The 17745-nt window shown below is 47.4% G+C and overlaps 1 protein-coding gene across 14 annotated transcripts in view; it reads right to left on the reverse strand.

The window, feature by feature from the left end:
* The window catches only part of TACC1 (transforming acidic coiled-coil containing protein 1), a 109267-nt gene that overhangs the window by 55395 nt on the left and 36127 nt on the right, over positions 1 to 17745 (reverse strand). For 6 of the 14 annotated variants that reach the window (XM_047772425.1, XM_047772429.1, XM_047772424.1 and 3 more), the window contains exons 2-3: positions 1504 to 1690; positions 357 to 472 (exon numbers count right to left, since the gene is read on the reverse strand). The exons of 2 other annotated variants lie outside the window; for them this stretch is intronic. In XM_047772425.1, coding sequence (XP_047628381.1) covers positions 357 to 472; positions 1504 to 1690 — 303 coding nt within the window. The remainder of the gene's footprint in view (positions 1 to 356; positions 473 to 1503; positions 1691 to 17745) is intronic. 6 more of the 14 variants (XM_047772431.1, XM_047772434.1, XM_047772433.1 and 3 more) reach the window with 2 other exon arrangements.

Below are 17745 nucleotides of genomic sequence, written 5' to 3' on the forward strand. Positions count from 1 at the left end.
AATGCATGAAGCCAAATCTTAGCATACCCCCACCATGGCATGGCCATGTACATTTTTGTTTTTTCAGGGGCCAAGGGGAAAGGCCCATCAGAAATGTTCTGACAATGATAATCTTATACTGCAAATGTACCCACCACCTTATTTAGGGAAGAAGGCCTCTGACCACCACACTCATGAAAAACCAACCCCAAACCATTTCAAAAAAGCTAAGTGTTTTCAAACCACACCTGCTCAGTAAGGAAACTATCCCAACCTGGTTCCAAGAGCTCTAAAAGAATACTCTTCCTGCCCTCATTTGCATTTTCAAAACTTTAAACAACAACAAATAGAGGCAGAAAATGAAAATCTTCCTTTACCTTGGGTTTTGGCCCCGGGGCCTGCCAGTCCCAGCTGTGAATCACAGGATTCTTTGAAAGGTGATCTGATGGGCGTTTCAGCTTCAGGGGTCTCAAAATTACCTTCAGAATCCGAGCTGCCAAGGAGGAAAAATGAGGAATTACCACTTTCAACGGTATTGCTGACACCCTTTATAGTCTATATATCCACAAAGGCTAAAGTCCAGTTTTGTCTTTTTGTTTTGTTTTTTGTTTTTTGTCTAATTTTACAACCCACGGGTCCTCAGTGGGCCTGGCCTTCGGGACCAGCTTGGGGGGTTTCCAGCAGGGCCCTCCTTAGGCTGCTGTCTGGCCTCCTGGCTCCCTGAAATCTCCATCCTCCGGAGCCTTTCTCCAGCACCATTTATTTTTGAGGTCATCCTTTCCTGACAACCCCCAAAAAGCACTTTCCAATAGACTCCTCTTCTCATAAGAACCCTAATTTAAAAATCAAGCTTGCTCCCTCACCCTAAAAATTAAGCCATTTCTCGCCATGATGCCTTTTTCTTCTCCAGGCCTTTACCTATTTGGAACTCATTCGGCCTCGCCGAAAACGCTGTCACCTGCCTTCCGCAATCATACGGGTGACAGCTCGGCAGAGACCACCATTTCTCACCAGCTGCCAGGGGCCTGTCACCGCCCTCGACCTTCTTTACCAGGTTGCATTTTCCGGACACAGTGGGGGCCCCAGGAGGGCCTGGGAGCCGACTCTTCCCCCCCCCCCCCAACCAAAGGGAGGGCCCTATGTTCTACTGAGTAGGATCAATGACTCGTGTGTGTGTGTGTGTGTGTGTGTGTGTGTGTGTGTGTCCGCGCGCGCAGGGGAGGGGGCTGCGGAGGTCAGGGCTTAGAGGAAGTGACCGAGGCAGACGGGGATGCGGGGAGACTGCAGATTCTGGGTTAGGTTCAGAAAGCTCGTACTGAAACCGGGGGGAAGAAAACACCCAGAAGGACAGAACATTCTGAACTTCCGAATGTACAGCGGGGACCTGGTTACGGGCAGGGACGCAGCATTGGCATGAACACGGTTATACGCGGGTGGCGACCACACACACGCACACAGAAGGAGCCGCAGATGGATGGATGGATGGCAGCGCGTTTGCATCCCGGCAGGAACGCCTGTACTTGCCTGAAACTCAAGGATTTGGTCTCGGCTTGCGAGTCCTCCTCCTCGGGGTCGCCCTCCGACCCTCCGGCCTCGTCCCCTCCGGCGCCCCCGCCGCGCACCGCGGACCACGTCCATTTCGCCCACTGCACGGGGGACAGGATCTGCCAGGGGCTGAACGCCATGAGCGCGGCTCCTCCAGCTCCGGCTCCTAGGAGGAGGGGAAGGGGGAGAGCCTTTTTTCCCTTTCAAAATGGAGGGAACCGGTGACAGGCGCCGGACGCGCTTCCAGTGGAGGCGCGGATGTGGTTAAACGAGCGCCGTCGGGGGGCCCGGGTGGAGCGCTTCCTCTCCGCCGGCAGGCAGCGCCCCGTTCTCCTCGTCCTCCTTCCCGAACGTGCGGCCGCGGCGCCTCCGCACCCGGCGACTCTCGCTGGAAAGACACCTCTCCAGGGGCCTCCTCGGGGCCCGGGCCCGCGGGGCGGCTCAGCGGCTCGGCGGGTCAGCGACTCTGGGTCCCAGCGTCCCGGCTCCCGCCTCCGGGCCGGCGAGGCGCGCATCAGCTGCGGCGGAGCCGCGCCCCAGGAGCCGCCCCCTCGGACCGTACTACTCGCGCGCGCGGGCGGGGGCGGCGGCGGCGGCGGGCCTTTGAAGCGCTCGGCGCTCCCGCTGGATCCCCCCACCACGGCGCCAAAGTGGTAGCTCCTGCACTGAGGGAAGGGGCTTCCCGGCTGCAACTTCGGCCTCAGGCCAAGGACCCGGTTGCCCCCAACAGCTCCTCCGGGGTTGGGAGCGGGGAAGTTCCGTTCTTCTTGGTCAGTGCACGCTAAACTATGCCTCCTTCCCTTTTTATTTTTATCCTTTCATCTTGCTACTGCGACTTAATGGCGTTGGTGATACTGGATCTCAGAGAAGTTCAGTTCCTTACTAAAAACAAAAAACATTGAGGCCGCTGTTGATGTCTTCCCCTTCCTGATAGGACAGTGTGGAAGATTTCAGCTGATTCACTTTCAACCTTCAAATCCCTCAGCAACGCGGCAAAAGTAGCCAAGGCTGGAATTTTAAATGTTTTGTCGCTCCCCAGTCGACCCTGGTGGATGTTCCGTGGCCAGGTCTTGGGTAATTACCGTGTGAATTATAACCTGATCAGTTTCCCATTCTCCTTTTTGAGGCTTTCTTTTCATAATTTATAAGTCCTGGATTTCTGACTCCGTTTGCTGCTTTGTAAGTTTGCCAACAGGCCTGGTGATGGCAGCCTTCAAAATAAAAAGCTATGTTTGAAGGCAGAAGGAAGTAGAGCTCTCCTCGAATTTTCTTCATTTTCCAATGAGGGATTCTACTTTGCCTCTCAGAATCACCAATGTCGCCCTGAGAATCCACAGCACAAACCACCAGGTTTAATGATCTCCTTGCCTGGATAAGGTGTTTCTTGTACTATTGTAATTTCCAGAGTGGCGGTGAACCTGTCACGTGGCAGGTTCCCACCTGACAGCAGCTCCAGAATTTAGGAACAAAATCAGGCTGAAACCACCAGACAGATGTCTCCCCTGAAAGGGGTTGGCATGCATACTGTTGATGAATCATGACTGTCTTACACAGTTGATAATAAAAACAAAAGCAAAATAGGTAGTTTTACCATAGCCGAAGGGCAGGGGTTTGCCTGAAGTCTAGACTAAAGGGCCGGGGTGTCTGGATGCTTTAGAATTCATCCAGCCCCTTCCAGATAAACACAGCTGTCATGACCATTCCAGACACTACAACCAGTAGAAATAAGTAGGAGTCAGGGTGGGGTTTTTTTGTTGGGGGGGTGCGTTGGGGGGATTGTGAAATATGCCACAACACTCCAACTAGTTGTATTTTTAGGTTTATGGCTCACCATCCAGGCTCCTGGATTTGACTCAAGTGTTTCTTTAGTTTGTTTGTTTGTTTTCTCTTTAGGACCAAACCTACAGCATATGGAGGTTCCCAGGCTAGGGGTCAAATCAGAGCTGCAGCTACCAGCCTACGCTACAGCCACACCAATCTGAGTCCCATCTGCGACCTACACCACAGCTCACGGCAATGCCAGATCCTTAACCCACTGAGCGAGGCCAGGGATCGAACCTGCATCCTCTTGGATACTATGTTGGGTCCTTAACATGCTGAGCCACAACAGGAACTTCCTGACACCAGCGTTTTGATATCCCCAATGTAAATCAGTAACTGGCATATACTGGTCCTGTTCATTCTTCTTCCTGGAAATTTTTCATTCCTCAGAACCCCCACTGTGACTGACACAGCTCCCGCAGCCCCCATTTTTCATACTGTACTATAAATGTCTCCCAACCAGTTCTACCTCTGAGGGTTTTCTCAGCTGGGGTCGCTCTTGCCTGACTTCTCCCCCGTCTTGCTGCTCCTGCTCCCAGTCTACTCCAGCCCTTTGTAGTCCCACCTATAATCTCTACAGAATTGGTTCTGAACCTTTAATATGGCCAAGAATCATCCAGGGCCCCTCTTTAAAAATCCAAGTTGCCAGCAGGTTCTGGAAACTGGTATTTTTACCAAGTGTCTTGAATTTTTTTCTCAGGATAAATTTGGGAAACAATGACCAGCTTGAGTCAACTAACTGCTGCTTCGGGAACAATCTCCTTTTTTGCTGCAGAGTTTTGCACACACACACCCCTCAAGCCCCCAGATGTTGACAGCAAAATTCCCTTCATCACCCAGCACAGGTGTCTGCTCTAGGAAAATAGGCTGATTGCTCCCTGCTTTCTACCATCTCTAGACCTGGGACACTCATAGAGATGTTTACTGTGGCCCTTGGATGACTGTGAAAGGGGACACAACTAACAGTTACACTAGGACAATAGGCACAAACCAGGACGTCCCAAGATGTAAGGTCACCGTACACTTGGCACACTATATATAACATATTTGTTTACAAGTCTGTCTGGACCATAAGCTTCTAAATGTCAGGGACCACACTGCTTTTATGATTTATTCTGTTCCCCTAGAAATCAGGACACGGTCACACATTCAGTAGGGTGTTCAATAAATGTGCAGAAAAGGAATATTCTAGCTTATAAACAGACCTTGTAAGTTTGGCTAGGGTGACATAAATTCCTAAAGCTTGACTCTTCCTGGGGAAGAGTTTGAAATTTTGAACCAGCACAGAACGGACACCAGACCAGTGATGGCCCCAGCAGGACAAAGCCTGGTCTTTATAGAAATGTCTTGAAATTGGAGAAGCAAATGCCCAGATTTCGGAAAATCAGTCATCTGCAAGTTCCTGGACTTCCTGGGAACAACAAGAAAGTAAGTAATTACTCAATAGCTTGAATTAATTTTACTGTCTGGAACAAATAGCGAGGCCGGTACATCCATCTTCCTATAACTCTGGGAAAGAATGGGCAATGTTTGACAACCAAGGTAAGCCATCATTTTGCTGCTAGGCCCTTAGCTTCAAGGGGCAGAGTGTCTGCAATTATAAGACCAAAAGGAATGTCTTTGTTTTGGAAATGACCCTATGCACAGGAAGGGCCCATCTATTCTCTTCCTCCCTCTGCTTCTTGCCCTTCACTGCCCTTCTTGCCCTTCAATAACCCCATGAAAATGTAAACTGAAACTCCTTGAAACACTCCACAATGGTGGCCAGCCAGGCACACACACCTTGCCACTAACGATACTCGAGAGGGATCTGCAAAATGGGTCTCTTGGGTAACAAAAGAAAATAAATACACGAGTAAGCAAACTCACACTGGCAAAGACTATCTGGGCTGGCCGGAGGGCAGAGGCAGTGTACAGACTGACCAGGAAGGACCCTCTCCCTGTTAAGAAGGAGCGCGTAACTCAGGTTGAACTTGATCTTGTAGTAGGGGAAGCAAACACAAATGCCTACGTGGATAATGTGAGGAGTGACCAAGCCTGGGAGGCAACTGTACCATCTGGAGAGTCCTGCTGTAGGTAAGGTGAGGCCCAGCCCAGTTCTGGTGCCCATCTAACCCAAACCCAGGATTTTTTCTTTTCATATTTTAAAGTTTTATTGAAGTATAGTTGATTGACAATGTTGTGATAATTTCTGCCATACAAACCCAGGATATTACAGGACATATTCTAACCTTTCATGTTCCTACTAATTTAAATTGTTTTAAGAGTTCCCATTGTGGATCAGCGGGTTAAAAACCTGACTAGTATCCGTGAGGTTTGATCCCTGGCCTTGCTCAGTGGGTTAAGGATCTGGCATTGCTATGGCTGTGGTGTAGGCCAGCAGCTGCAGCTCTGATTTGACCCCTGGCCTAGGAGCTTCCCTGTACCACCAAGTTCAGCCCTAAAAGGACCAAAAGCAAAAAAAACTTGTTTTAAATCTCCCAGAGGCCAACAAGATACAGGATAAACAAAAGCTATATATGCGTCTGCATGGCCCATGGACCCCGATTGGCCATGGGGAGTCCTCTCGCTTTGGAGCAAGTCAGAAACATTTCCATTTAGAAAGATGGTTCTGACAACCACCTGTGGGCTGGGATGGAAGGAGTGAAGACTGGGAGATCCCTGAAAATACTATTTTCCCTGCCCCAGGCTGCGTGGAGAAGGGAGCTGGCTGCTCCCCCAGAGGGTAAAGAAGCAGAACTGGAACTAGCGTCCTTATCTCTCACTCAGTAAGTCTGGGAGCTGTGAGCAATCCAAGCCCAGCAGGGCCCCTCTTACAACATAAGGAAGAGGAAACTGCTACAGAAGCACAGAAGAAAACGCGCTTCCGACAGCCAGTGAAATAAGACAGCTATGTGTCTGAGAAGATGTGATGGAGGGGGGGCGGTGGGGCCAGGATGGCGCTAGGGGATCACAGCAAGATCAAGTCACCAGAAGAAAACAGTGAAGGTCAGGTGGTCAGGCAGACCCACCAACAACATATCTGTGTTCTTTAGCAGGTCAAGAAGTTGGTGAGGAGGTCCTGCTGTGGCACAACAGGATCAGCAGCATCGTGGGAGCCCTGGGATGCAGGTTCGATCCCCAGCCCGGCACAGTGGGTTAAGGATCTGGTGTTGCCACAGCTGTGCCTTAGGTCTTCACTGCTCCTCAGATCTGATCCCTGGCCTGGGAACTCCATATGCCGCAGGACAGCCAAAAATGGAAAGAAAAAGAAAAAAAAAAGAAAAAATTGGTGAGCAAAACATACACCTAATTCAATTAAGATGAAAAGCCAGGTTGAAGATGTAACCAGAGGGGCTGGCAGCTCTGAAGGGCTGAGGAAAGGCACTGGTCTCTACGGGAACTGACAGGACACAGGGCAGCTAGGTTCCGGAGCCTCGGTGGGACCTCCACAGACCATCTCCCCTCCCTGCCCTGCTTTTTGAGAGCCACTCTGGACACGGAATGAGCTTCCAGATTGGGGGTGGGGGGCACATCTCCATCAGCCTGACCTCTGAATGTTCTCACTCACTGAGCTAAACAGCCTCAACCCTGAGCTGTTTTCTTCTCAAACATTTAAGTGCAAAAGGCCTCTCAGATGTCACCTTAACAGTACCTTGTATAATAAATGTTCATCTGATCCCTACATCATTCTTTCTGGTAGAAGAACTGTTTCTCTCTCTCTCTCTTTTCTTTTTTTTCTTTTTTTTTTCTTTTTTTTTTTTTTGTCTTTTTAGGGCCGCGCCCGAGGCATATGGAGGTTCCCAGGCTAGGGGTCAAATCAGAGCCACAGCTGCCAACCTACACCACAGCCACAGCAATGCCAAATCCAAGCCACATCTGCCACCTACACCACAGCTCACAGCAATGCTGGATATTTAACCCACTGAAAGAGGCCAAGGATTGAACCCACATCCTCATGGATACTAGTCGGGTTCGTTACCACTGAGCCACAATGGGACCTCCCTGGTTTTCTCATTCTCAACTGGTTGAGGAGGTAAGGAAAGCAGAAACGACAGTCACCGGCCTGAAATTGCAACCCAGCACTGAATCTGGAGCCCTAGCCCACCTGTCTGTACCCCTCGCTCTGTATCAAACCAGAAGTAGAAAGCCCTTGCTGCAGCCACTCTGGGGTTGGAGGTTCCACTGGCTGGACCCTCCTCTTAGTCTGTTGCTGCTACTGCAGTCCTGGTGTCCCATGTACCTGGCACAGTCTGCAACACCTGTCCAACACGATCTCATCCAGCACAACTAGGAATACCTCGCTCCACCCATGAAGAACAGCCATGACCAATAGGGGCGTCTGAGAATGTATGCAAAGACGTTCCCATTACAGCCTTCCTGGCAAGATGCAATGTTATCCTTTACCTGGAGGCTGTCCGTCACCCAGAGAATTGCACTCTTCCCTCCAGACTCCAAATAGGCCCTAATCAGGGAATGTGTACTAGGCATTTACATTGAACACTATATCCTAAAGAGAACCTCCTTTCTCATTTTTTAAAAGGCAGAAGCTGGATTTAGGTCCATAGTTCATACTCTTTCAGAGCTCTAGGAAGATGAAAAGGGATCCAGATTGCATCCGTTAAAGGCTCGGTCAAGCTCCCCACCCAGGGACCTGCTTGAGGAACCTTGTCCAGGCTTTGCTCTGGTGAACAATTCTCATCAGATCCACCCTCTCTCTCATCTATTTTGTTCTGCATCATAAAAGTAGACTTTAATATCCCCAGAAGGCACGTCATTCAGCCTAGGTCACAGTCAGACCTAGAGGAAAACCGCCCCGTAGCAGCATCATCCCATGTCAGCTTTCAGAGAAGTGGGCAAACAAACAAACATACATTAGGATGCTTACACTAAACCAGTGTCACGTAAGAGCCTGTTCTTTGGGGTTCTTGTTCATTCCCAGCAGATATTATGACCCTATGTTTACGGACTTTGTAAGAAAGTTCACTTTCACTCTCTCCCTAGGATATATGAGCATTAGAGAAACAGTTGCCAAGTATACAAGATATAAACAGAATTAGGTCAGCCTGTCCATTCTACATGAGGGAAATAACCCCAAGCATTGTCCCAAATTCTTCCCACCAACTACCATAGTTGAAAACATGCACACCAAAAATAAACACCAAAGATCCGCTTAGAGCAGTGAACTATCTTGAACTTTAGAATTATCTATTCCAGTAGATAAAGGTTGGTTTTTCCTGCTGAACAACATTACTGCAATCACAGAATGTGTTAAACAGATATATCATCTTGTAAAATTATTGATTTAACACATTTTGTTTTACTCCATGGAATTTTTGTTGTTGTTGTCTTGTCTTTTTAGGGCCACAGCTGTGGCATATGGAAAGTCCCAGGCTAGGGGTCTAATCAGAGCTGTAGCTGCTGGCCTACGCCAGAGCCACAGCAACGCAGGATCTGAACTGCATCTGCCAGCTACACCACAGCTCACAGCAATGCCAGATCCTCAACCCACTGAGTGAAACCAGGGATCAAACCTTCGTCCTCAACAGATGCTAGTCAGGGTCATTAATCGTTGAGCCACGACAGGAACTCCTCCTTCATGGAATTTACATTCCTTTTTAGCAGTTTAAGCATTAGGAAAGGTGGACCCTCCATGTCAGAGAGCTTCATATAGAAAGCCTCAGACAAGAAAAACATTTGAGGAGGTCCCTGGTGGCCTAGTGGTTAAAGGATCTGGGTCTGTCACTGCTATGGCACAGGTTTGACCCCTGGGAACTTCTGGGAACTTTTGCATGCCATGAGTGCATCAAAAAAAAAAAAAAAAAAAGAAGAACAAGAACAAGAAAAAGAGGACAAAGAAGGGAATTTCTGTTGTGGTTCAGCAGGTTAAGAACCTGACTAGTAACCATGAAGATGTAGGTTTGATCCCTGGCCTGACTCAGTGGTTAAGGATCTGGTATTGCCGTGAGCTTCGGCGTGGATCTGGCATTGCTGGGTGTATGCAGGCAGCTGCTGCTCTAATTTGACTCCTAGACTGGGAACTTCCATATGCCATAGATAAGGCCCTAAAAGGCAAAAAAAAAAAAAAGAAGAAGAAAACCATCTGAAACCCTTTCTTGTCATTTATGAGTTTTAAGTTTCTAATAATGCCCATTACTCCATACTTGAGAAATCTACTTGACTTCGTTAACCTAGATTGGGGGAGGAGGAACCTAAGGCTTGATTCAAGGAGGCAGAAGGGATTTAGGAAACTGAAATAAAATAATAGTCCCTCTCTTGTATCCATTTTGCTCCCTCGATTCTAACTTACTTCCAAAATAAAATAAATCTCCCCCAATAAACCTCCCCATCTGTTGGACTAGAATTACACTGATCAGATGGCCCAGATTTTCTGAGCTCACCCTGATGTCAAATACCCTACCCACTGTGTCATTTAGGAAACACTGTCACTGAGAAGTTAGAAGTTAGATTGGGAGGGTGCTTGGAAAGGACAGCAGAGATTCACGGGTAGGAGGGGGTAGGGTGTCCACTCAAATAAAACAATAAAACCACAAAAAGCCTTCCAAAGTCAATGGGAAACCCAGGCCACTGGAATCCTCACTCTGGGAACATGGGGTTGGGAATGGGTCGAGGTGTAGATCTCACTATGGTAACGCATGTGTTTGTGACCAAAAATCCTCCTGTGTTTCTAAGAGAAAAAAACAGGAAACTAAGAAGCAAATTCCACAACCTGATAAGCAGCCTCCTGCTACTTCCAGTTTTTATATTTTTTAAATATTTTTATAGTAAAATTAAACCGCCATAATTTGGTTTTGAAACTACATGTGTGTGAAAATTGAAGGAAAGTATGTCCTTTTACTTCTCTGTGACAGTACAAAGCAGGGGAAGGGGTGTTAAACTTTTTTTGGCCCCTCCCACATCACACGGCCATTCCAGGGCCAGGGATCGAACCCTTCCCACAGTAGTGACAATGCTGGATCCTTAACCACTAGGCCTCCAGGGAACTTCTTAAAGATTTTTAAATATGCCAAATATTAATATCGCTCACATTCTTCACTAATAAATATAAGCTGAATGACTAGCTGAATAAATGGAAAGATATAATGATGTCCCAAGTTGGTAAAACTAAATATTATAAAGATGGCAATCCTAGCCAATTAATTTACAGATCTAATGCGATTTCCACCAAAATTCTTAGGGGATTTTTCTGAGGATTTGTCAAGATTTTTCAAAAGTTTTATCTGGAAAAATAAACTGGTGAGCATACTTTAGATTATTTTTTTAAAAAAAAAAGCATCAAAAGGGGGATAGGTTCTGCAAGAAATTAAGACATAGTTATGTAAAAATAAACATATCTGTGTTCTGTGAAACAGAACAGAAAGCCCCCAAAAAGAACCTTGTAAGAGATAGGAATTCATTATATGATAGAGAAGAGATAGTGGGGAAGGGAAAACGATTTAATAAATGGTTGAAGAGTAAACTGGTTGGCGATGGGGAAAAGATCAAATTAAACCCTTACTTCAGAGCATATAGCAAGATAAATTCCAGATGGATTAGAAGGCTAAATAATACAAATCAAACCAGGGGGAGAAAATAATCTAAAAGCAACAGAATCTGTCAAAGCTCTGTTGGAAGGATGACTGTCCAAACTTCAGAGTAATTAACAAAATCACACACAAAATAAAGATAGATTTGGCTCCATAAGCTGAGGAAAGCTTCTACATGTCTGCCTTCAAATGAAAAGGCAAGGAGTTTCCCGGTGGCGTAGTGGTTAAGGATCTGCTGTTGTCACTGCTGTGGCTGGGGTCACTGCAGCAGTGTGGGTTGGACCCCAAAGCACTACTCCCAACACCCTCTTTGTCTTAAGCTGAAGATGGTATTTAAGATGAAAGTTTCTGCCACTTCAGTGAGTTACTTAGTTTTCTCCCTTGTAGATATATTATTAAACTTTTGTTTGACTTTCTCCTGTTAATTTGTCTCATGTCCATTCAATTCTGAAACCTCCAGCAGAACCTAGAAGAGCAGAGGGAAATGTCTTTCTCCTTGACAATATGCACACTTGGTAAGTGTAACAGAGACACAACATTCCCTCTCCCCAGTTCTCCTCATTTAAAAAACTAACAGGAACAGAGTTCCCATCGTGGCTCAGCAGAAAGGAACCCAACTAGGATCCTTGAGGATTCGGATTCGAAACCTGGCCTTGCTCACTGGGTTAAAGATCCAGCGTTGCTGCGAGCTGTAGTGTAGGTCAAAGATTCGGCTCAGATCTGGCATTGCTGTGGCTGTGGCATAGGCTGACAGCCGCAGCTCCGATTCCAACACTAGCTGGGGAACCTCCATATGCCGCAGGTTTGGCCCTAAAAGCAAAAAAAAAAAAAAGTAATGTAAACTATTTAATAAAGAAAAGGATTCTTTGGTATACCTATAACATTATGCTTTGTATTAAAAGTATTTGAAATCGTTTGTTTCGTTTTGTTTTTTTTTTCTTTTTATGGCTACACCTGCAGCACATGGAAGTTCCCAGGCTAAGGGTCAAATCAGAGCTGAAGCTGCCAGCCTACACCACAGCCACAGCAATGTGGGATCCAAGTCGCATCTGTGACCTACACCACAGCTCACAGCAACCACTGATTGAGGCCAGGAATCAAACCTACATCTTCATGAATACTAGTTGGGTTCAAAACCCACAACGGGAAATCCCTGAAATAGATTTATTGTTTAAGGCAAAATAATACCTATGCTTATCCTTTCATTCAATCATTCTACACATTTTTATTTTTTTAACTGATTATAATTTATTTTAGGATTCATCTTTTTTTTTTTTTTTTCTGGTCATGACATTCTTGATGTGATAGCTCAGTTCCTAGACTAGGGATTGAACCTAGACAGCAGCAGAGAAAGTGCTGAATCCTAACCACTAGACCACCAGGGACCTCCCTAGATCATTTAAATAAATGAGATTTAAATATACATTTTATCCTCTGCTAAAGGTAAGGGCTTATTTATTCTCAACATCTCCTGTTTTCACCTTAAGCTCTGCTCTCCAGGCGAGGAAGTGGGAAGCAGGCAGCAGCCAAGACCCTTACCAACCCCTGCAGAGCCAGTGTTCTGATCTCTTCTCAGCCATGTAACAAGCCTTTGTGTATCTACTTAATTTACATAATTAGCTCCCTGTGTGGAGGGATATTAAGGGGGTTCACTGCTCCTCATTATAAATGAAATCATGAGGAATAACCCTACACATGGGTCTTTGAAACCCGATCATTTCTTGGAGTTAAAACTTTCGAACACATGTTAAATCTGGAGACGCAGGCAAGCTGCCCTCCAGAAAGGCTGTACTACTATAGTTTTAGACGGCAATATATGATACAGCCTCTTCCCTAAATCTTCTTCAACACTCAGTGAGGCCAGGGAGTTCCCTGGTGGCCAGGCAGGTTAAGGATCCAGCGTTGACACTCCTGTGGCTCTGGCTACTGCTGAACTTCAGCATTCCACAAACACAGTCAAAAAAAAAAAAAAAACCCACTAAGGGAATTGATCTTCTAACACTTTGACAAATAGGTGGCAATAAAACCATTGCTGGTTTTATTTGAACACATCTGATTATTAATGGAGTCAGAACATCTTGTAATGTATTTACTGAAACACTGGCTGAAGTGCTTCCATGCTGCCCTCCCTTTCTTCCTTTCTTTCCTTCTTTCCTTCTTTTTTGGTAAATAGAATGTTTAATGGAGTGTTTAATTCCTTGGCCTGAAAACAGTCCCTGGTCCAGCAGTAGCAGCAGCAGCACCCGAGGGTTAAGAATGCAAATTCCTAGAGTTCCCACTGTGGTGCAATGGGATCAGTGGGGTCTTTGCAGAGCCAGGACTCAGGTTCAATCCCCGGTGGGCACAGAAGCTTCAGCACAGAAGGTTAAAGGATCCCACGTTGCTGAAGCTGCAGTGTAGGTCGAAACTGCAGCTCAGATCTGATCCCTGCCCCAGAAACTCCAAATGCTATGGGGTGGTCAAAAAAAAGAAAAAATACAAATTCCCAAGCCCCATCCAGACATATTGACGCAGAAACTCTGGGCCTAGGGAGGGAGGAGGGAGGTGTGGGAGGTGGAGTCAGGGAGGTAGGCAGGTGATGCCCCTGAGTGACGGGCAGTAAAGTGTCTTTACATCACTAGGATTTCAGTTGCAAAGCAGACTCTAACCTCTAAACGGGAGACAAAAAGCTTTTGGATCAATAACAAGTTCAATATTTCCTCCTCCAAATGGCATTTATGGACTGAATATCATTTACCATCTCCAACTTTCGTCCCAAAAGTTCTGCATTACCACAAAACTCACCTAACTCACAACAGCCGAATTACTGCTGCATGAGGGACTGCCTGTTCTTGTCTGACCAACATCACCCCCTCCTTTGAGCCACAACTGGTGTTTTCTTTGATTCCCTCCCCCTCGCCACTCCCAGCGCCTGTGGTTTGCATCCCCCAGCTCTCCAGATGCGGGGGTGGGAAGTGAGTCAGGCCTGACTCAACACTCCCTCCACTCCCCCTCCCAGCCCTCTACACCCCACAGCTCGGCTCAGCCAAGGACACAGGACCCAAGACTGTCCATGATTTATGTCTCCTGACAACCTCTCTCAGCTCTTCCATCTCTATGACTCCCACTTCCTGTAGCAACACTCTGGCTGGATGCCAAGGGGAGGGAAGGCAGGCTGACCATGGCCCGTGTGGGCCACCTATAGGAGGAACGACCAGCAGGCATTCCTGGGAACAAGCTGCACCCATTTCAGCCATATCAGGGGACAGGCCATGCAGAAATATGACTCTGTACTGAGATCAGCCACCATGATGGGCATTTCCATTAGTTATTGGCCCCTTGGTTCAATAATCCTTTTATTTAGGACAGTCTGGAAGCCTCCACCAGGGACAGCTGGCAGACATGTTTTCCAGGCCGGCGGGTCCCAGGGTGGATACACCAAGATTGCGTGGCAACATTCTTCAGCCTCATTCCAGGACTCCTGCTACATCTGTTGGGGAGAACCAGCCTCAGATGTGCCCAGAACTGGCTCTAACACCATTCAGGGCCAAGTGCACAGAAATCCCAATTCAGACATAGTAAAGTGTCCTTGTGCAGGAATCTTTCTATCCTTTCTCCCTTGAGATGTTGATACTTTTTTTTTTCTTTTTATGGCTGAATGGGCAGCATATGGAGCTGCAGCTGTTAGCCTATGCCACAGCCACAGCAACACCAGATCTGAGCCATGTCTGCAGGCCTACACCAAAGCTTGCAGCAACACCGGAGCCTTAACCCACTGAGTGAGGCCGGGGATCAAACCCATATCCTCTTGGATACTAGTTGGGTTTTTAACCCATTGAGCCACAATGGTAACTCTGAGATGTTGATCTTTTTATTTTTTCCCCCTCAAATAAGGAATTCAGAATGGTTTTATCTCAGCATCCACATTTGACTTAAATTCACCTGTTCGAGAACATCTGTGGAGTAGCTGGGCGGTGGCGCCGCAGGCTGAGGGGACTGCTTATTCTCTCTGAACTTGAACGTACAAAACTGACACATTCCAGGCGGCACCAAGTGAGGAGACGGTTGTTTCCCACAGCCCAAGCCTCCTCCGTGTGATCAAAGTGGAGGAAAGCTCCAGTGTGACCAAAAAAGGAAGCAGCAGGATTCAGCTTCCATAGAGGGTTTTCCAGTGTGAGGGAAGGTGTGTGGGGGGGAGAGAAGGGGGGGCAGGAGGGGATGGGGCTGGTACTAATGCCGGAGAGATGTGAGCCCTGGGCCACGCTCCCCTCCAGGGACCCTAAAGCAAGGAAGCTGCTGCTCCTGGGAGAGAGGCTCTGGTGGATAAGACACAGCATCGAAACCCTCTCTGCTGGGGTTCTCTGGCGCCTTCGAGGGTTAAGGATCCGATGTTGTCACCACCGTGGTGCGAGTTCAATCCCTGGCTGGAAACTTCCTCATGCCCCAGGCGCAGCTAACAAAAAAAGAAGCCAAAAAACCCTCTCTCTTTGGAAAGAAGGTGGGGAATCTGGGGTCTGATGCTGTCAGCTGGAGTATTCACACTCCATCCGTATCAGATACAGTAGCACCCACAAGACAGCTCTTCAGCTCAGCAGGGGACCAGTCTCCTGACGTTGTGTCGTCATCTCTCTCCGTGTGAAAGTGTCACTGCTTTGTGAGCAAGTCAGAGTTGGCAGCACAGGGGCTCGTTCACACTCACACACACGCGCACACGCTCCCACACAGTCACACACATACCTCATATACACACAGTCACATACACACATCATATATACAGTCATGACCCCCCCATACACCATACACACAGTCACACACAAATACAAACACATTCCTTCTACACATAGTCACACACATACCTCATGCACAGAGTCACACACACACACACACACCACACATACACAAGCACACACACCCCACACCACACACAGTCACACACCCCTGCACATCATACAGTTACACACAGTCACGCACTCACCAGTCATACACACACACCCCACACACCATACACACAGTCACACACACACACCTCCCACACAGTCACATACACCACATACACAATCACACACACTCACACATCCCACATGTACACACATGTGCACACACACACACAATCACTCAAGCATTTCAGTCCCAAGCACAAGACCGTCCCCAGCCCCCCTGACCATTCAAACAGGGGTATGGAATCAACTAAACAAGACAGACAATTATCAGGGGTATAAAAACAACTTTTACTTAAAAGAAAAAGGCAGTGAACTTTGAGAAGACTGCCAAATGAGAAACACAAGAGAAATTTTCAAGTGTAGCCCAAGGGCAACAAAAACTGAGAAAAATCGGTGCTGGACAAGCCAGTCAAGTACTACATTGTTTGGGGTTTGCTCTCTGAGGAATATTCCTGGGGAGACGGGATCGGGATAACCCGCCTGGCATCTTGGGCTCTTGGTCTCCCAGGTAAGCGGCCCCTCTTTCCTTCTGTGGGTGAAATCTGACTCCATCGCTGCCACCAGGGGGCTCCAGAAAATTCTGTCACATTTAATCAGCACATTTTTTTGTAAGAGAATTTCTTCAAGCTTTGTATATTTATATATCAAAAGGTCACAATGAGCGCCCTCTGCACCCAACCCTCGGTGCTTATATTGCAATTCAACCCGAGAACACCAGCGAACAACTCGAAGGAGGGGGAAGACGTCCAGCATCTCAGAAGCCACAGAAACACTCTGAAGCACGCGATTCGGAGGAGTGAAGGGGAACAGCACACCCAGGGGACCAGGATGCCCGCCAGCAGAAGGAAAGGCAAATATCAAAGCCCTCAGTCTCATCCTTCATCCTCCCTCGTTCCCTAATCTGTTTTCCTCCCCCCTCCGTGTCCCGAAACCTAGCCCCAGATGACTTTCTCGTTTCATCTCACCCGGCAAAGGAGTGAGATAAACAGTCCTGCCAGTCACCTCAGGCCAACCAAAGCCAGACTAAGCCAATGGTGAGCCCCCTGGTGGCAAAACTGGAGAACAGCACTCTCTATCTGACCTGAAGCAGGAGGGAGATGGACCGACAGCAGGTGAAAGAGGTTCGCTGCAGACCTCTGTCTCTTCTTCCTGGCAGTGTCAGCCTCTCCTGAAACCTGGGCACGTCTCTTAGGTCTAATCATGTCCTCAGCGGAACTACCCACCCCCACTTCAGGTGTAAAGGTGACCCATGTCATTCTAAACCTGACCTTTGTTCCCCAGTGGGAACTTCAGAACACTGGACATTTCATAGGAACCATAGCTTCACACGTGGTGAAACCAGCGGATCACAGGTTTGGTAAGGGACAAAGACAAGACACCATTGGACTCAGAGAAATGCTTAGAAGGTGATGCCTGGCGGGTAAAATGTCAGTCATCTTCCCATCATTATGTCTTGCCCAAGTTTTCATAGTTTTGTTTTCTCAAACCCCTCTTTAAGAATAATTTTGAGGAGGAGGTCCTTGGTGGCCTAGCAGTTAAGGATCTGGTGTTGTCACTGTGGCAACCTGGATCACTGCTGTGTAGTGGGTTCGATCCCCAGCCTAGGAACTTTTGCATGCTGTGAGCACGGCCAAAAAATAATAATAATAATTTTGTGGTAGCCATGGAAACATAACATTTTGCAGTTGTGAAGAAAACAAGACTCACAGCTGAAAATAATTCAGCAACAAAACCCAGGAGAGGCATTCTATCTGCCCTGTGTAAATGCAACACAGTGGATGGGTATTTGTGTACAGAATGGGCTGGACAATGTCTCCTCAGACATTTACTTTCCTGAAACTGTGTTATCAGATGGGAAAGAGCCATAAAAACTTATGCTCTAGCAGATAAACAGAAGCCTCTGCTGGTTAATAAGTTGCTCTGTAGAGTTCCTGCAGTAGAGCAGTGGGTTAAGA

Source organism: Phacochoerus africanus, chromosome 3, assembly GCF_016906955.1.
Source record: "Phacochoerus africanus isolate WHEZ1 chromosome 3, ROS_Pafr_v1, whole genome shotgun sequence".
Taxonomy (NCBI): Eukaryota; Metazoa; Chordata; class Mammalia; order Artiodactyla; family Suidae; genus Phacochoerus; species Phacochoerus africanus.